The 20,163-nt window shown below is 37.4% G+C and overlaps 1 protein-coding gene across 1 annotated transcript in view; it reads left to right on the top strand.

The window, feature by feature from the left end:
- The window catches only part of apba2b (amyloid beta (A4) precursor protein-binding, family A, member 2b), a 66,077-nt gene that overhangs the window by 43,459 nt on the left and 2,455 nt on the right, over positions 1–20,163 (top strand). Inside the window, exons 5-12 of the mRNA XM_028437059.1 lie at positions 1,018–1,057; positions 1,520–1,665; positions 9,258–9,344; positions 10,117–10,302; positions 13,631–13,810; positions 15,673–15,885; positions 17,334–17,453; positions 18,338–18,478. Of these exons, the coding sequence (XP_028292860.1) occupies positions 1,018–1,057; positions 1,520–1,665; positions 9,258–9,344; positions 10,117–10,302; positions 13,631–13,810; positions 15,673–15,885; positions 17,334–17,453; positions 18,338–18,478 (1,113 nt within the window). The remainder of the gene's footprint in view (positions 1–1,017; positions 1,058–1,519; positions 1,666–9,257; positions 9,345–10,116; positions 10,303–13,630; positions 13,811–15,672; positions 15,886–17,333; positions 17,454–18,337; positions 18,479–20,163) is intronic.

The raw sequence follows: 20,163 nt of genomic DNA, 5'->3' as shown, positions 1-20,163 counted from the left end.
AAATGAGTATGAGTGTTTAAATGATGTAAAACAAAGGCTTTACATCAAAAAGAAGAAAACCAATAAGAATATCTATGAATAATGACTGAAGGGGTCAAGGCTGAAGTACACCACTTATTGATGCATTACCCCATGCACACAATTCCAAAATACACCAAAACAAAACAGCACGCAAAATGATGAAAAACAACAACAGCTTACAAAGAGTTACAACTGAGAAACAGCAGGTAACAAGATAAAGAAAATAAAAAATACAAAATAAAATTATTTGGTTACAGTCATCAATCGTGTCCAAATCCAGAAACACAATGCAAACGATAAACATTAAACGTTTACCTCTTATTTATTTAAGAATTTATGTATTTATATATTTATTTCTCCACCCTGACCTCCCCTCCTCTTTAACTGTCTTACACAGTACATACAAACACACCCTCACTATGCACACACACAATATGCACAAACACACGTCCAAAACACAGAATGTGACAGAACAGAACAGGTTTTTTCTTCTTCTTCATTTGCTTCACACCAGACAGAACCAAAGCAAAAAATAAAATAAAAATTCTAAACAGTATCTGACTTTCTGCTCCTGTCAGTGCTAATTGGTTCACAATTTCCAGTTTGTTAGTAGAAGTAGCACTCAGTCTGTTATTGGCGGCAGTTGCCAAGTTATCATTTTCAACATGAATATTAATAATTAGGTGTAAAATCTCCCTGCATGTTTAATTTTCAGGTTTGTTTCCACAGAGCCTTCTTTAAGAAAAAAAAATGATTGGTGTCAGGAGGACTGACTGACTGTCAAACTACATTTTTGTTTTGGTAAAAAATAAAATGTAAGAAGTTTTACGCTTCCAATCCAATCACTAGACCTTTTTTCTGCTTCACCAAAATTAAATCTACATGTTTGGGCTTTTTAGGAATATCAAATATTAACGAATAATTTGAAAATATCAGGAAATAATCACACTGCCTATTATTTCATTCCATGATCTCTCTTGTGTTCCCATTCTACAGCCCACAAAGAAGGTCGCCTCATTCCCACGCTTTGTCGATGGTGAGTTAATCTGTCTGCACACCTGTTTGGTGATGAAATCTAAATATTGTAATTGAATGGAAGACATCCAAGCATCGCTTTGCAGTCGTTTTGTGGTTTGACTCATTCAGAGCTATTTTCCTGTAGCGTCCTGGCTGCTGCTAGACCTGATAACGCGTTAAGAGCTTTAGTTGGCCATTTTCTCCTTCAGATCATGACAGTGCATTGTGCCTTCAAGTGGGTGTCTGAGAGTCCACATCTACACATCAAAGACACATTATTCCCACCAGCACAGTCAGTGGTGCATTTCCCTTTGCAGGCACATTCACACTCTTTTTTTTCCGTACAGCGTTTGGCGCGATTTCACTACGCTCTTATCATTGGCCGCAGTTATTACAACACACTCTCCAGTCCAAACACATACTGTCTGCCTTTGTGTCTCCTCGTTATTCACCATCCCCTCTCTGCCTGCGTCTGGCCCAGTTCCAGGACCCTGTGAGCCAGAAGACCTGATTGATGGAATCATCTTTGCGGCTAACTACCTGGGCTCCACTCAGCTGATGTCTGAGAGGAACCCATCCAAGAACATTCGCATGATGCAGGCTCAGGAGGCTGTGAGCAGGGTCAAGGTAACCAAAGTCGCATTCATACCTTTAAACATGTACAGGTACCAAGTTTGGGGTCAATTATAATTGTAATTGCGTAATTGGTAATTGAAGACACCTGTTGCTGTTTTAATCATAATTTAATTTTAACTGAGTTCAGATATTTGACTTTGTAATTGTGATTACCATGGGAATCACAATTACAATGTAATTAAAGTCAAACCAGGGGAACCATGTTACAGTTCTATGGCTTAAATATATGTAGTTAATTATTAAAATGTGTTTTATATCAAGTTTTTCTGTCAGTTCTCATGAGGATCATTTTACCATTTAAAAAAAAATGAAATCTAGGAGTAAACTGACAGAAAAAAGGCTCAGACGCCCACACCAAAAATATTAATTCCAATATTTTCATGGATAAGGAAGCTTAACAAGGTAACCAAGAGATGAAAAACAAATTCATGATAGATTATATTTGAGTGTATTTTACAGCTGATTTAAGACATGGGTCAAAACTAATTTGTTACCATAAGATATGCTGAGTTTTATGGTTTAATTGTGATTAATTGTAATTGAACTTTAGTAATTGACAACGTAATTGTAATTGACTGTCAGGGGGGAATTTATAATTGCAATTGGAAAAAAAATGTACCGGTAATCCCAATTGAGTTGTAATTGACCATGGATAATTGAAGATGTAATTGTCGTTTAAAATTGTAATTGACCCCAACCCTGGCAGGTGGACACAAGCACACACACAACAAACATACAAAAAACATCATGGGATTTAGCTCACATTTTCAAATAATTACGTAACAACGACAACCAGAGTTTAGGCGACTTCATTATGTTTTTAAAAAAAAGACTAATTCTGAGTTTTTGTTTAATTTTATGAGAGGAACCACATCTATAAATATCTTGGCAGTACAGATATTTAATGGACTAAAGTCTGATTAACTGTAAATCGTTGGAAGAACAAGCTGGCAACAGATGAGCTGAAAATTTACTGCTGTTTGAAGAAATTTCATAAACTAGATTTAAATTACAGCATGGTTGTTAAAGTGCATGACAAGATAAGATGTAGTGTCCACAATCCTTTAGACCAACAAGCCACAGGAGTTGGCACTTTTAGCACAAGCTTGCAACAAATCAGATCTTTCACCTTGAAACAAAAAAACTTATAAAAAAAAAAAGTAGGAGCCTTAAAGTCACTCCTGTCTGACTTATTGCATTTATTTGAAGGCTTCACCCCCATTTTTTCCCCATAAGGTGCATCAGTAAATGTGCTAACATCTTGATTTCTGCAACGGCATTAAAGACACACAGATGATATCACAACCGTAAACCATAACATTATTAACACAGAGGCTTTGCAGGAAATGAGAACATGGACTTCACAAAGCTGATACATCACGCTTTATTGCATGTGGCTCAGTATCAGAAAAACGCATGCATCAATATAAAGGAGCAAACCAAAACCTTTTTTTCCTTTGTGCATTTACTGTAGGAACATTGGAGCTGCATGTTTTCATATGATAACATTTATTTCAGACATTAGAAGTGAGTGGTGTAAACCTTGATTAGGCCACAGGGCTCCTGCCTGACCCGGTTGGCCAATGATGAGGCAGCTGCCATGTTAAGGTTATTATCTTCTCATCTACACATCCCTCCTGCTGTTCACTAATATTGTTGTGATGATGTGGTGCAGCTCATCACATTATATCTCTGTAGAGCTGCTTAATGCTGAACATCATTTTTTCAATAGAAATTGCACATTGCCTCAAACACCTAATGTGGACCTTGGTATTTTGCGTTATTAATACGGACGTTCGATGTTGTGTTTTTGCCGATATTGTCCAACACTAAATATTAGATCCCCTCCTCACAAATCTAATTTTAGGTCACATGTCACACATCTATGTATGGAAATAACAGGTGAGGGTTACAAAATACTTCATCAAACCTGTAATTAAAAAAAAAAAGTGAAACTTTTTTCTGTCTTTAATTTGTAACAGAAGGTTGTGTATCCATAATGAATGTTATTCTAACTCAGTTTCTGTAGAAAGAATAAAATCCACTGTGGACAAATGGTGTCAACTTTCACAAAGCACAAATATATAGTCTTGTTTTGTTGAACACAAAATGCATGCTATCATCTTGTTGTGTTATCATTCTGGGCTTTTGCCTTTGAATTGATCATTTTCACTGCACTCCACCAGATTGTGTCATTTTGACCATCTTTGGTTTGAGGAGAATAAAACAGATGGCACTCTTACAGATTCGTGAAATGCCATCTGTAGTGTGTACGAGTGTAAAAGCAGGTTTTAGAGTGTGTCATTTGAAAGTAATTTCATATTTTAAGTTTTTTTAAAAATCCAAAATATGTTGCGCTTTTTTTTGTTTTTGTTTGTTTAAATAAAACCATGTATTTGTTAGAATCAATCTGCATTTAATATCAATAGTTAGATATGATTGAGGCAAGGGGAAAAACAACAACCTAATGTGCTTATTTAAGTCAAGAAGATTACATTTTGCCTTGGATTTAAGTATTTAAAAAGCTAGTTTTCAAATGGTTCAGTGTTCATAATTGACATTTCGCAAAGTAGAATAAAATAAAACAAATGTTAAAGGATGACATTTGACTATTATGTTGCACTTTGTCCTGATTTACACATGTACTATTTATATGTATTTGTGGCTTTGCCTAAGTCTAAAATATGAAACCGTGGCAACAGCTTAGACACCCTTTAGTTCACTGAGCAGAATCCATCATCTTTTATCTCTTTGATTTGTCCCTTGTGATGAAATTAATAGCTTTATCGCAGCCGACGCTTAAACTTTGTCATTCAAATGGACACAGTGGGCTCCACACAACCCTGACCGTGTTCACAGTGTAGTGCTGTAATACGTTTAACCCCTTTTAAGCAAATGTGTTGGACAAACAAGCAGAAGAGCATGCTCTGCAGGGCTGAACTAAGTATGTTAGATAAATAGCAGTAGCAGAGCTGTGTGTGTCTTTTATGCACATCTTTCTCTGTTTGATGCAACATTTATGACACTTAGCTCACCCGCCCCTCGTCACTCCTGCCTTCGTTTGTCAATCTCATGCTTGCTGCTCTGTAGATGTTACGAATTAAAAGTAAAATATCACAAAGACAAATGTGTGTTGTTTGTGCAGAAACTCTGGGAAACATAAAACATTTGGCTCTGAAGTGAGTCGAGACGAGAGCAGCACAGGTTCAGTTTGATTCCTTAAATAAATATTGACATGCAAAGGTTTAGAAAATACAGAGATTTTTCCAAAGTGCTCCACCTGCAGGACCAACTTATTGTTGACGTGAGCTGTGTCGTTCTGAACCTGACCCACAAAAGCACTTTCAGGGTTTCATCTCGTCCTCCTTCTGTTCTCTGCTTGTTGTTGATTTGTTTTCCACTCTTCCGTTGCCGCTAATAGCATTTTGGAGTGTGTAATAAACATGTAAGTAGAAGAGAGTCACTTAACCCTAATAAGAAAGTCCACAGTCTGTGTTGTACAAATCTCACAGTTGAAGAACGTGGATAGCGACGATTGACACAAACGCGCTGGATTTTAATTGAGCTTTGTCAGTTTTTGTTTAGGGTAACACGGGTCATTACTTTTATAAGGTGTAACTTAAAACCAGAGGTGACAATAATGGATTATACGTACTCACGTTACTGTAATTGAGTTGCATTTTTGGGTACTTTTTTTGAGTATATTTCTAAATCAGTCGTTTTACTTGTACTTAAAGTCCGTGTAAAACAGAAATAAATTTGTGTTATGAGTTTGTCACACCACAGAAACATGTGTCATTGACCACTGAGCCAAATTTGAAAGATGAAAAAAAGTACATAAAATTAGGTCTCAAAATCATGGAAGAACAAGCACTTCTCTATGCTCTGAAACGCTGGGGGCGTGTCAGCTTTAGAGGCGCTGGAACCACGCCCACTCGCGGGAAGGGTGCCTCCTCTTTACTGTGTCTGTGGGAGAGAGCAGTGTGAAAGAGGCTCCAGCATCGATAGTGCTTCCAAAAGTGCTTGGGGTATCAGCGGAAAGGTCTGCTCCGCCTGAGTCGGAATATGTGCGTCCCTCCCAGGTCCAAGTCAAAACTGCGCCCGCTCGAGGTGGAAAACAAAATTGCGGTGTATAATTGTATGCTCATTTCTCTGAAAATGTGGCACCAGCGGATGCGTTTTATTCCCGAGTCCGAATATGTGGTTTGTTTTTGGCTAGGGGCCGAATTGCGCCCACTGGAGGCCGCTGAAGTTTGGTGCGCTTCAGCAGCAGGGTCGGGTTTAAGCTAATGATGGCTCCGTTACGTAACACGGCACCGATTTCTGACCTGCGCATTAAATCCTGAACACAGAAATTTGAAAGTTTTTGAAGCCTAGCTTCACAATTAAATTATAAATGGTTGAATGGCTTTGTACATGTCTTAAGGAATACATTCATGGCATATTTAATGTGTTTAGAAGAAAATGTCAGAATTTGCTTTGCACGGTCTTAAAGCACATTTTAAAAGAAGCAAAGTATTTCATTACATTTCTACACCCAACCGTTAAATTATTATTTTTTTGCTTTCAAATGATCAACGGACATTGACAAAAAATGAAATGACTAGACAACAATCAAATGCATCACATCATAACCGACCAATCGGATTAAAACGTAATGCATGGTGCCAAAACTGCAAAACTCAATACTGGTTATTTTCTCAGTTTTAGAGTTGATAAATTTAACTGTACTTAGAGCCTTTTAACAAACCTTTTATAAAGTGCCTTTGTGGAAAAAAAATTGAGTACCAATTGTGCAATATTTGGTCTTTAAGTTTATACATGAGATGTTTACTGTATGCAAGGTAACCGTGGCAAAATGTATTACCAAAAATAAACGTGGAGGTGAAAGTAACTAGTAACTTTTACTTTGAGTACTATTCAATTGAGCTTTCTTTTTACTTGTACTTGAGTATTTTATGTATGACTTGTACTTCTACTTGAATAGTATATATCAATACTCTTTACACCTCTGCTTAAAACCAGAGATGGCAAAAGTACTAGTTTTCAGTATTTAAATAAAAGTATAGATAATTGAATAAAAATTACTCTGGTAAAGTACTGAAGTTGCTCCCTTACCTGAGTAAAAGAACAAAAGTACATGCTACTAAATGTACTTAGGTAAAAAAGGAAAACTATTGTCCTTTCAATAATAAGACAGCGTTTTTAAATCTTTTATTTATTTTAAGAACTTGTCAAAAAATGGTACATGGGAATACATTTAATTTGTTACCCTTTATGAATACTCATTATAGATCCAATTTGTAAATAAAATCTTTCAATTAAAAAAAAATGCAAATGCTCGATTAAACCCAGAGCAGCTTTGAGTTTAACATTTTTAAAAACTAAGAAACCTGAAGAGAATCATTTTTCTCTCTTTGGAGACGTGCCCTTTTTGGTCTGAAAATGAGTCCTGCCGTGTTGATCCATTCACAAGCAGCTTCGCGGTTGTTAGTTTGTGTCTTTTTACGTCGTGGCGTCATCTTCGGAGGTCTTAAAAGTAACGAGCTTGTTTTTAAAATGTTAGCTAGAAAATACTACTTAAGTACAGTAACAAGTATTTGTACTTTGTTACGTGTCACCTCTGCTTAAAACCAACAAGGCTGTGCTGATTTACACTATGGGTCCTAATTAAACAGACCACTCACTCACCCTGTCCCTCCTGCTGTTTGTGGGAGCAGCTATAGCACATCAACCGTTTGATAAGAAGCTTCAACGTCTTACCGTCTTTTATTTACCTTCTTTATTTCCTCCTCCTCCTTTTCCTCTCGTTTAATTGTGGTCCTGTGTCCGAATGCCTGCTCGCTCGCCCACCTGTCCTCCTGCCTGCCTGCTCGCCTGCCAGAGGGTGCAGAAAAAGTCAGTGTGTAATAAACACAGCAAAAGGAAGAATTTCTGGCCACTTTTTTTTTCCCACTTCCACCTTTTCTTTTCTGTGTTAATCATTCCTGTTGTTCACAATGTCTTGCATCTGATTGGATTTCGTCAATGAAACTGGGCACGTCCCAACATGCTGGGCCATATCTGCCAAATATGAAACACACGTACCTCACCGTGATCCATTTGAGTGAGACATTTAAATCGATGTGATTTGTAAATAGCCTTTAATGCTGGTTTGGACAGTGTTGCAGGGCACTGCACTGAGGAACCACAGAGACATAATGAATGCAGCCTCCTTATGGATTTCAACGCAACCGCTTTGACCACATGGTAGAAGGAGACATAAAAGCACTTTGTAAAGAGCTAAACACTTTGTTTGGACTGTGTGTGTGCGTGTGTGTGTTTGTGCGTGCGTGTGTGTGTTGCAATACACAGTGACTACTGCCGTATCCTTTTCCATACAAACTCTTTAAACCCTGAGTGTTTATTCAAACTTCTGTATGATGAAACCTTTTTTTGGCTTACCATCTACTGACATGGAATAATTATTTACTCTGCCTGACACGATACTATAGCAAATTAATAGTGTAATTATTGTAATAAAGTGTAAATTTGAGCAGTTTCACCCCGTACATTAGTGATGTAAATCACAGGCGAAAAGGAAAGACTTTGTGTGCAGCTCCTAGGGTCAGTTTTGTAGTTTGCCCGTGCATGCACTGAGAAAACTGTATATAAAGTAACAATCTTTATTAGAGGACTGAGGATGGAAATTAGCTTTGACCCCAAACCTGCATATTCACAGGTACATGTTTCTTAGCATGTTCTTGTTTTGAATATGCATTGTCCCTTGAATAAATAAATCAAATCAAACAAAATATGTTGAATATCTGTTTATCACTTAATAACCTGCAAGTTTATCAAAGGGAAGCTCTTTGAAATATACCCAGTAAACTCATTCTACAAGACACGTTGATCTTTGGATTGGATGTGAGTGTAGTTGCAATCATTGCTGTGCATCACATAAATGAGCAATATGTTGAGCTCTGATTAAAAGCTGAAATGAGACCTGGGAGTTGAAAGAGCACATATTTTCATAATCTTTCCTGAGCTGCTGTGCATTTTTATTTCCTTAGCGATGATTAAAAAAAACAAAAAAACAAGTGCACTGTTGACGCAGTGCATTGTTGTTGATCCAAAAAAAGAAAATGAAAATTCAAACTGTGTTTTATTCTTCCTCTATCCAGCTATTTATTGCATGTATTCTGTTTTAATTAATAAACTGAAAACAAACAGAACAGGATGAGTGTGCAACATTGAGCGATTAGAGGGAAATGTGCACAGGCGTGTTGCTCTGCTCTGGATGGTGTAACAGCCAGCTGGTGAGGGTTTAGCGTTAAGCTGGTTCTTGTGTCACTGCCAACTCGCTGTCGTCATGCCAGGGAAGTTGATGTAAAATAAAAAACACCAGTCACACTCTTACTTTCTTTTTCTGGCTTTAACACCTCACCTTCACACCTAATAACCTGTCCATGAAACAGCACCTCTTTAACGGCACCTCAGCATGCATGGTAATACATAAACAACTTACTTAATAGGTTATTGAACAATATTCTTGAAAAAAAGAGATTAAAGGGATATATATATTTGTGTGTGTGCTATTTCAGAGTTCTGATGGAGATGCTCAGACTCTCACTGAAGTGGATCTGTTCATTTCCACCCAGAGGATCAAAGTCCTGAATGCAGACTCGCAGGTATGTCATGATAAAGATCTGCTTTACATGCACGTTGAGAATGAAGCATTTGCAGTGCTGGAGTGGGGTTGCCTGGAATTTAAATGGGGTCAACTGAAATGTCTAGTAATTGATAAAAAAAATAAAAAATTACTGATTAAAAATATATTATTTAAATGTAAAACAACACACAATATTAACTGTATTCTATACTTTCACTTTCTATATTATAAATCTATTCGAAATAAAATGCACTACAAATATATCTGAACTGGCCCAACTTACACACACACACACACACACACACACACACACGTAGACAGTGATTGATAGTGAAGCGCACCTGATCGGTGTGTGTGAGACTCTCTACCTTGGACACAAATCTCCAGATACACACACTTGGGGTATTAGGAAACCGTGAACTAAGTTTCAGGTCGAACTCGCACCGTGTCGGGGAGATATTTGCTCCGCACACACGCACACACACACACAGACCATCCTTGCTTTTATAGCTAGATATTTGTTTTTTTATAGTATTCTGAGCAAAATGTTGTGGTCGGACAAAGGGGGGGTACTTTGATTCAGAAATAAGAGAAAAGGGAGTGCTTGAGCCAAAAAAAAGTTTGAAAACCACTGCAAAAGGTCATTAGTGTCATTGTGTGTAAAGCAGAGGATTAAATAAAAATGATAAACTTTCTGAGAACCGCAGACGTTCAGTTCTTAGAATCACTGAGTCGAAGTATTAAAGCAGAATACATCTGAAAGCTGTATTTTTACTTGCTGGCATTGTCAGGAAACCATGATGGACAACGCACTCCGGACTATATCCTACATCGCCGACATTGGAAACATCGTGGTGCTGATGGCACGTCGGCGGATGCCTCGCACAGCCTCACAGGACTGCATAGAAACGACGCCGGGCGCTCCAGAAGCAAAGAAGCAGTACAAGATGATCTGCCACGTCTTTGAGTCCGAGGATGTGAGTGAACTACTGAGCTTTCGTTTCAGGAAATATTTTAAGAGAGTTTACTTTGATCGCCTGTCAACTGCCAGTCTTCCTCAGAGGCACCTGCTGATCCCTTTGATGTGTCCAATGCTTGGAAACAGTTTTGTCCATGACTTCCACGATTAATTCCAGCAAGTTTATTTTGTCTTCTTTTTTGAATAATATCTTAAATGAAACCCTTATTTAGTCATTTCATTCAAAAAGAAGACAAAATTAACTTGCTGGAATTATTAACAAACTATTTCTCAATGAAATACTACATTTTCTTGTAATTTGTTGAAACAGGATTAGTTTATGCTGTAGAGTCAATTTTATCACACTTCTGACAATAGGACACAATTATTAGCTACATTTGGAGACAGTATTTACTTAGTATTAAAATAATCACATTAAAATTGCATGTTTTTTTTGTTTTTATTTCACTTTAAATTCCGCTCATTATTTTGAATCTGTAGATTAAGCCTTAGGGAACCAATGTTCAACACACATTTAGGGGTTTAGGAGAGCTTGCTGTTACACAAATGAAAAACCGTATGAAAATATGGAGAGGGTACTCATGACATAAAGGGGGTACACATGATTTGACAAAAATGCAAAGGGGGTACATTGTGAACCACTGCTTTACATCATCCCTAGTACGTGTGTTTATTGAAACCTTCATTCTTCGCTATGTAAAGGCAGATTGAAGCAACCCGCTGATGTGTGTATGTATATTGGCCGGGGTCCTTGGGTTTTTTGTTTTCGCTTACAATGCCAAGCTGCTGCTGCTGCTTGGTGATTCAGCAAGACTTAGCAGCTTGAACAATGTTGCAGTGAAGAAATAGGCTGGACTCCAATCTGTCCACATTTCATCTCCTTCTGCAGCCCAGCCAGAGGGAGAATTGATCTATTCAGCCATTCCACCATCAGTTTATTATCTGTCTCTATGGTCTTGTGGTTGCGTTGGCTGTGCACTGATTAAGTGGTTCTTTAATTTTTTAATGGAAAACTAAGTCATATTGGGAAATATTGTCTCCAAGTTCTTTAAACCTTACATGCATGTATTGGGTACACAGGAAAATCAGTGCTTAAAAAAAGCCATTTACATCCAACCAGCATATAGAGTACTTTAACTGCTGTGTATTTCTTTAGGTTTGGGGATAGGGATAGGGTTAGGGTAAGGTTTAGTCTTAGTCACACTACCTAAACTGGCCAATGACTGACCTGTCATGTGACCTAAACCGGCCAAATAGGGGCGCTGCGTACGGATAGAATGTCAGTACATTGATATGGAAACCGTACGGATAGCCACTGCCTTCTTTTTATGTAATCTTGCTATTAGAAACATCCCTACATAGTTTTAGAGTACAAAGGACAATTCTCAGATTAATTTATTGCATTCAATTGAGCGAGACCTCAATGTAGCTGTATAAAATGTCACAATAGAAAAAATATATAGATAATATAAAGATGTGCTTTTTTCCTGTTTTTTGTGAACATAAAGATTTTGTGCTACATGTATGAAGAGTAAATTGGGGCATGATTTGGTTTACATGCATTTTAAATGTCTGTATAATGCTAATAACATAAAACAAAATGTAAATGCACAAGCGTGGGTGTACTTACTACTTACACTTTAAGGGAGTCCGATTTCTATCAAAACCCCCTCATTACATGCTCTAGGCCAGTGTTTCACAAATGGGGGTAAGTGTACCCCTAGGGGTACGCAGTGGCACTACAGGGGGTAGAGGGGTTACTTGAGAGAGAGAAAAAGTTGTACTAAATATTACCAGCAACTCACAAAACGACAACAAAATACACAAAATGACACCAAAAGCACACACATTAAGTCAGAAAAATACTTACTATTACTAGCAACACACAAGATGACAACAAAAACACACTAAATGAGAGAAAAGTCCACAAGATGACTACAAAATACACAAAAATAACAGAGAATCACACTAAACGACAAAAGAAACAACCAAACGGCGTAATGTTTTCTGCAGAATAAAGGAAGGACATGACTATAAATAAAAAGCATGACATTAACACAAACCATTAAAATGATAGTAAAGGGGCTTAACGACTAATATTATTCAGAACTAAATTCATCCAGTCAGTGGCAAATTTTGACTTAGTTAGTGTAAAGGGGCGGGGCATGGTAATACGTGTGTCCATTAATCCGTTAATTAAATTTCATGCTGATTTAGGATTTGTCACCTGAATCCCATACTGAGACAACAAAGATCATTTTGAATTTAGTTGAGTGAAACTACACTAAATCAAAAAAAAAAAAGAATAGAATGAAATAATAATAATAATAATAATTTTGTACTTGTATTCAAATCAAAAATGGTCCAAATTACCAGTACTAGTACAGTGCCCGTCGGAAGTATGTATTCATATAGTGGGAGGAGCTTAAGTAGAGTTGTCAAGTATGGCCAAATGAGTATGTGTTTGAAGGTTGGATGTACATACTCTGTACTCTGTAGTGTTATAAAGAGGTATATGTGCGGGTGCAAAGTAAAATAGTGTGTGTGATTTCCCTGGTTTGATTCTATGGGTCATGCGCATGATTAATGTGTTTGTTGTTTTTACTCGTTTTTATATATTTTCTTCATTTGGTGTATTTTTCTGTAATATATTTTTTTTGGAGTCATTATGTGTATTTTTTGTATCTTTCTGTTGTCTTTTTGTGCATTTTTTGTATAATTGTTGTTTTTTGTTTCCATTGCAGTGTGATTCTTTTTTAGTGTAGTATGTTTTTTGGAGTCATTTTGTGTATTTTTGTGCATTTTTCTTGTCGTTTTGTGTACTTTGTGTGTGTGTGTCTGTGTGTGTGTGAGAGACTCGCTACCTGTCCTCCTGGTTGCTGTGTGGGACTCTATCCGTCTTTTCCTTCTGTTCGCTCTCTCTCTCTCTCTCATGGTCTTCTTCTACTGATTATTAGAGGTTGTAAATGAACAGATTAGTGCACCTCACACTGAGGTCAAAAGCTGAATAGGTTTCACTTCTGGGTAAACATGAACAATTAAAACATTTAACATTTAAAATAAACGTTTTGCAACACCAAATAATTCCAAAATAAGGGACGCACACACTCGGTCTACGTGGAAGCTGTTAAAAAAGTTTCAGGTCAAACAGAGACCACGTCGGGGAGAAATTTGCTCCACAAACACACACACACGCGCACGCACACAGAACTTCCTAGCTTTTATAGAGAGATTTTCATTACTGCGTTGGTATTTATTATTTTATTTTTATTATTATATTACTGAGTGGGGAAAAAAAAGTCCACGTTTCCGTTGTGTGTGTGCAGGCTCAGCTCATCGCACAGTCCATCGGCCAGGCCTTCAGCGTAGCTTACCAGGAGTTCCTCAGAGCAAACGGCATCAACCCCGAAGACCTGAGCCAGAAGGAGTACAGTGACATCATCAACACCCAGGAAATGTACAACGATGACCTCATTCACTTCTCCAACTCTGAAAACTGCAAAGAGGTTCGTCGTCAGAACAAATGCAGCAAATTACTGAAAAAAAAATTCAAATGGACTCTTATCTGCAGATTTGTGTTAAGTTTAAAGAATTAAACAAGCCACGCGTTGAAGTCATGCAGCAAAGGAATGAGGAAATACATAAGTACAGTAACCTATCATTGATTTGAAGGATGAAGACACGAGTAATAAACATATACAGCATGTCAACGCTGGCTTTTTGTGTTGTAGCTTTTCCTCTTTAGTGAACGCTCTGCTTTGGAAACATGCCTGCAGGCGTTTTTGGAGCATTAGAGACTGGGAAACAGTTTCTGCTGGATGAGCAAACAGGCGGCACAACTTTCACAACATCTGCGTTATTAGAGCCCAAGGAGCAATATCAAGTAATTGGAATCCTGGGTTTTCTTACAATTTGAAGCTTGCTAACCTAATTTCAGCTCTCTAAAAAAAAACACTGGCAGCATCTGCAAGCTAAATTATTTAACCTGTGAAATATTTATACCTTAGGATGACAAGTATGATGTAGTTTATGCGGAAAGTAGTCAAATAAATTTTAACATAGACTTCCATGAATCCTCTTCGGTTTGAATGAGGTGTGGATGTTTCTTTAGGAATTAAACACAAACCATATTCTGTATGCTAACATTTCTTGTCATGAATATCGCATTCATGGGTTCAAACCCATCCCTTTATTTATTTTTATGAATACAATCTTCATTTATGACAACATTGGTACGGGGTTGTCTAGTGATCTGTTTTACGTTCTATCAAATGTATTCCTTTGACTGTGCTTCACAGCAGGTTAACACTGATGCATACCCATGTGTCATTTCTCATTGCAGAGTACGAGAACTCTGCATTGTGTGCAGTAGCTTCAGTGTAAATGGCTTGGTTAGATTGCGTTTGCTGTTGTTTAAATCATTCTAGTTTCTAACATAAGCTCCAGAGCTGCTGCTGCTGCTGCATCACAAAGTCAATGATTATTTGTTTGAAAAAGAACCAGACAGATCATTTCTTGTGTGTTTTTTCTATTAATGTTACTTTTGACTGAAAAAAAACAAACAGAAAAAAAATACTAACATTGTGTTTTTCTGTCATTCAGATTTATGACCAAGGTTGGAGTCAAATATAATTGTAATTGCAAAATTGATAATTCATTACAATGATGGCATAATTATAATTGTATAATTGTAATTTTAAAAAGACGTTGCTGTCATAATAGTCATTCAATTGTAATTGAGTTCAGATAATTGACTTTGTAGTTGTAAATTCCATAAAAATTCTATAAAAATTGTCAATTATAATTTAACGCAAAACTGGGGAACAATGTTACAGTTCCATGTGTAGTTAACAATTATTATAATATGTTTCATATCAAGCTTTCCCACATTTTACCATAAAAAAAAATTAGTTGTATACTGACACAAAAAAGGCGCCCACACCGAAAATATTAAAACCAATATTTTCATTGATTAGGAAGCCTAACAAGGTAACCAATAGATGGGAAATAGATTAGATGATAGATATTAGTTTTCAGTGTATTTTACAGCTGGTTTTACACAAAAGGAAGGTTAACTTTTATTAGGTTATTTATTTCAGGCTCAGTAATTGGGATTCCTTGTAATCGAACTTAAGCAGTTGAGAACGTAATTGTAATTGACTTTCTCAGGATGAAAAACTATAGTCATTTAATTGTAATTGAACATGGGCAATTGAAAACGTAATCGTAACTGAACAATGTAATTGACCCCAACCCTGTTTATGACTTTGTCTTCCTCTTTGCGTCTATGAGTAATTAGACTTTGGCTTTTGGTTGTGTTTCTATTCAAAGTGATCAGTGACGCCTTTTCGAACCGTATTCTCCACAGCTGCAGCTGGAGAAAAGTAAAGGGGAGATCCTGGGCGTGGTGATAGTGGAATCTGGCTGGGGCTCCATCCTGCCCACCGTTATCTTAGCCAACATGATGAACGGCGCGCCAGCAGCTCGCTCAGGCAAGCTCAGCATCGGAGACCAGATCATGTCCATCAACAACACCAGCCTCGTGGGGCTGCCGCTCGCTACCTGTCAGGGAATCATAAAGGTACAGAGACACTGGGGGCCCATCACTGAGACCAGCAGCTGAACAAAACAAATCACACCTGTCAATAATACTGGTCGAGAACCTGTTTTATTCTCAACATTCACACATTTGAAAATATTAAAATGGGAGATATAGAGGAGGCCTGTGAGTGGGGTTTTGTCAGAAACCGTTTAAGATACAAAAACCAAATTCAATGTGTGGCCTCAGGGTATCAATACCTTGATGGAGTTCGAAAATGAGAAGAGCGCAATAATTTCTTCCAGAGTTATTGCCCTTGTTCTGTTTTTGGACTCTGTTTGAGGTATCTTTAAAGGGGACAACTTGTCTTAGAAACCGTTTAAGATAGTTAGTAATTTTATATTGTGATGTGATAATATTTTCTTATGGGGCGACCGTGGCTCAGGTGGTAGTGGGTCGTCTTCTGATCGAGAGGTTGGGGGTTCGATCCCAGTACCTGACTATGTGTCGAAGTGTCCTTGGGCAAGACACTGAACCCTAAGTTGCTCCCAGTGGTCGACTAGCGCCTTGCATGGCAGTCCTGTCCCACTGGTGTGTGAATGTGAGAGTGATTGGGTGAATGAGCTGTTATGTAAAGCGCTTTGAGACTGCTTCAGTGTGGTGATAAAGCGCTATATAAAATCAAGTCCATTTACCATTTATAAGTTCCTAGATTTACAACATTTAGGAAAAGGTTGTGAGTTATAATGACAACCAATTTGGCGGGGGATGTTGATGACTCTCTTCTTGTTTTATTTCTCCTTTTTTCTGCCTCTCTTCTCTCAATTCAGTTCTATCTATTTTGTATGTATATATATATATATATATATATTGTTCCTTTCCCCCACATATTTGTCTATTATTAACTTGTTTCTTGTCTCCTTCCCTCACCCTCTAATAGCACACTATAATTATTATAATTATAATATCACAGACACACAAACACACGTTTGGGTGACGTTTAGGTCAAAGTTGGCTTAGATACTGTACGAGTTGATTCATGTCTGAACCAGTGAATTTGTGAATTCGAGGTAAAAAAAAAAAATCATCAAATTGGAGTTGTCTGCCATTTATTGAGATGTTGTGGGTAAAAATACCAGTTATGTGAAATCAGTTTATCATCTTTCTTCTTTATTCCTCATTCTTGGCTTATACTTCAGTTGATAATCTGAAATATTGTTAAATACCAAAATGTATCAAAATAGCATAAATATAGCAGATAAATACAGTACATTAGCTATTGGTTGACTGAGTTGAAAATGGATCTGCCGATTGTGTTTTATTGTTCTTATTAAAAGTTGCAGTTGGTTAGTTTGCTAGTGATTGTTTACCTAAGCAAAATAAGAAAGTAAGGGTTTACTTATAGATATTTTGATGGTGGTGATGTATACATTTTTAAAGTGTGTATATGTCTGCACCTATAAAGGTGTTTATATGTGTTTGTTTTAAAGGGCTTGAAGAACCAGGTCCAGGTGAAGATGAATATTGTCAGCTGTCCTCCTGTCACCACTGTCCTCATCAAACGCCCTGATCTGAAGTACCAGCTGGGCTTCAGCGTTCAGAACGGCATTGTACGTATTGAGCAAATGACGGCATGTCTGTAAATGTCATTTCTACGTGAGAAAGCATGATGAATGTATTGCTTAGTGCAGTGTTTCTCAAATGGGGATATAGAGAGAGAAAAAACTTAACAAATGAAAGCATTAAAAATATGGGATTTTATAATGTTCATTTTTTAGTTAAAAATGATAAGCACTCTGAATATTACCAGTAACTCATAAAATGACAACAAAAGCACAAAATAAGATACAGATATACGAAAAAAAAAATCTGAAACAACAACAAAATACACAAAATGACACCAACAACACACATACTAAGAGTGAAAAACACTCTGTTACCAGCAACACACAAAACGACAACAAAGACACATAAAATAATAGAAAAATACACAAGATTTCTTCAAAATACACAAAAATAACAGAGAAACATACAAAACGATGTAAGTAACAACTAAACAACAACAAAAACACACACACTGAGATAGGAAAATTTCAATGATACCAACGACACACAAAAACGACAACAAAAACACACAAAAATAAGAGAAAAATATACTGAATATTAAAAAGAAACAGACAAAACAACAACAAAATGACACAAAAAACACACAAAAACATTCAAAAGTAAGAGAAAGTGGGTACTTGAGCCAAAAAAGGTTTGAGAACCACTGGCTTAGTGGACAAATTGGTGTCATTATGTCAAATAAATGTTATTTCCACAAAACCTGACAGTTTTGCATCGACAAAGCACCCACTGTGTGATGAATAACCTTTTAAACCTCATATTTATATTTCTGACAACAAATGTCAGTGACTATGTGCCACATGCTATCACCTTTGTGTTTCAATAACCCTTTAAAAAAACATGTGTTTTGCTGTCCTCCTATTCGCAGATATGCAGTCTGATGCGTGGCGGCATCGCTGAGCGAGGCGGCGTCCGCGTGGGTCACAGGATCATTGAGATCAACGGACAGAGCGTGGTGGCCACAGCGCATGAGAAGATTGTGCAGGCCTTGTCAAACTCTGTCGGAGAGGTGAATCTCAGAAACGCACGCGTAAACTCAGACATGACAAGATTAAATACGATATAATTTGAAGACTCAAACAGGAATGCTTACATTCAGACGCACACAGGTTGTCTATTTGGGCTGCCAATCATTGTTATCTGCTGAATAGCTTGCATTAAGTGTCACTAGTTTGTGCCGTGTGTTAATTATTATCATGGATTTGACTGACAACCTCCATCGATGTGCGGTTGGATAATTTGTTCTTTCACTGCTATAAATATCTTCCAAAGGTGGCAGCTGGGTTTACTGTATTTTAGAAGAAAAGAAAAAAAACATGTAACGTATTTAAGCAAGATATGTCAAATTTGATAGGTCATATACTAAGTTTAATGAATAACATGCATGTGAGCATAGACAGTGTTGATGATGGCAGCAGTTGTTGAGTTTAAATCCTAATTGTCTCTGTAAAGGCCATTGTACTCACTGTTGCCTGCATGTATTTCAAATAAGAACTTGAGTGTATGTTTTATTTGCATTAAGGGCCTATACTACAAAACTGGATTTCCTCCTAATAGTGCTAAATCGCCATGGTAACTTAGGCTGAACACCTAGTGGCTGAGATCTGAAAGAGTACAAAAGCCACGCCTCCTGACCAATTAGTTCTCTTGAAAAATGACCTGCCCATTGCTAGAAGATCCTGGTTGGTGCAGATGTGACATCTGCGTTTAGGAATGAAAGAATATTATTGGATGAAATCGATCCTTTCATTTACCGATGACATCCTTCAGGAAAGATATACATTTATATCTGATAGACTGATCTACAGTCAGGTGTAGATGAATGAAGGATCCACCGACTTCCAGACCCCTCTACCCAGGAATGAGGAACCCTGATCATTCATTCATTCATACATACGTGCGTCTATAGTGACACTATCAGCATCAGCAGGAACACACTCAGAAACAATGTGCTCTCATCACAGTGTGTGTGATAAATTGATCAGGTCTGAAACACGTCTGTGCTGTAATAAAAATAAAACTGATCAGAGCGTTGTCCGTTAATCATCCCATGGATTATTGTATAATCTCACGCTTTTACGCATTAACAGTGTCTGCAGCTTCCTGTCTGTGTTCATTCCTTCCTACTTTTTCTGCAGTAACAGTGTTGAATTATGGAATTTAATTCGTCATTTTTTTTTTTAAAGAATTTTGTGATTGGTCTGACGCTGCAAGATCGCGCACGTAGCCAGGCTCACATCAACTCGCTTAACTTAGCGAGTGGATATCGCGCTTCGTAGTAGAGGAAATCTCTCTGTTTGGATAGATGAAGCCTGCTAACAGAGAGAAATCCAGGATATACTGATCCAGCTTCGTAGTACAGGCCCTTAATGTCCTCCTTGTTTCATTCTAAAATAGAAGACTTAGCAGAGGAATTGAGTAACGGCTTCTTAAAAGTCAAGCTAATGACTTTGGGGCACTATGTGCTAACCTGCCAGGTTATTATATTAGCCATGTTGGAGCCAGCATATTTATATTCTAACACTCAGGTTGAATTGTTGATGGTTTGATTCCCAGTGATGTGTTGAAGTGTCTCTAGGTTAGTTTTACCCTACTGATGATGTGTTGTTGCAATAGTAATCCCCTATGTACGCCTTTACTAGCATCTGTGTTGCTATTAGTGCGTGTGAAGAAGTTTAACCACCTAAGAGCTCT

This window comes from Gouania willdenowi, chromosome 3, assembly GCF_900634775.1.
Source record: "Gouania willdenowi chromosome 3, fGouWil2.1, whole genome shotgun sequence".
Taxonomy (NCBI): domain Eukaryota; kingdom Metazoa; phylum Chordata; class Actinopteri; order Blenniiformes; family Gobiesocidae; genus Gouania; species Gouania willdenowi.
The sequence above is the reverse complement of the archived record's forward strand: the minus strand, read 5'-3'. Positions and strand labels throughout refer to the sequence as shown.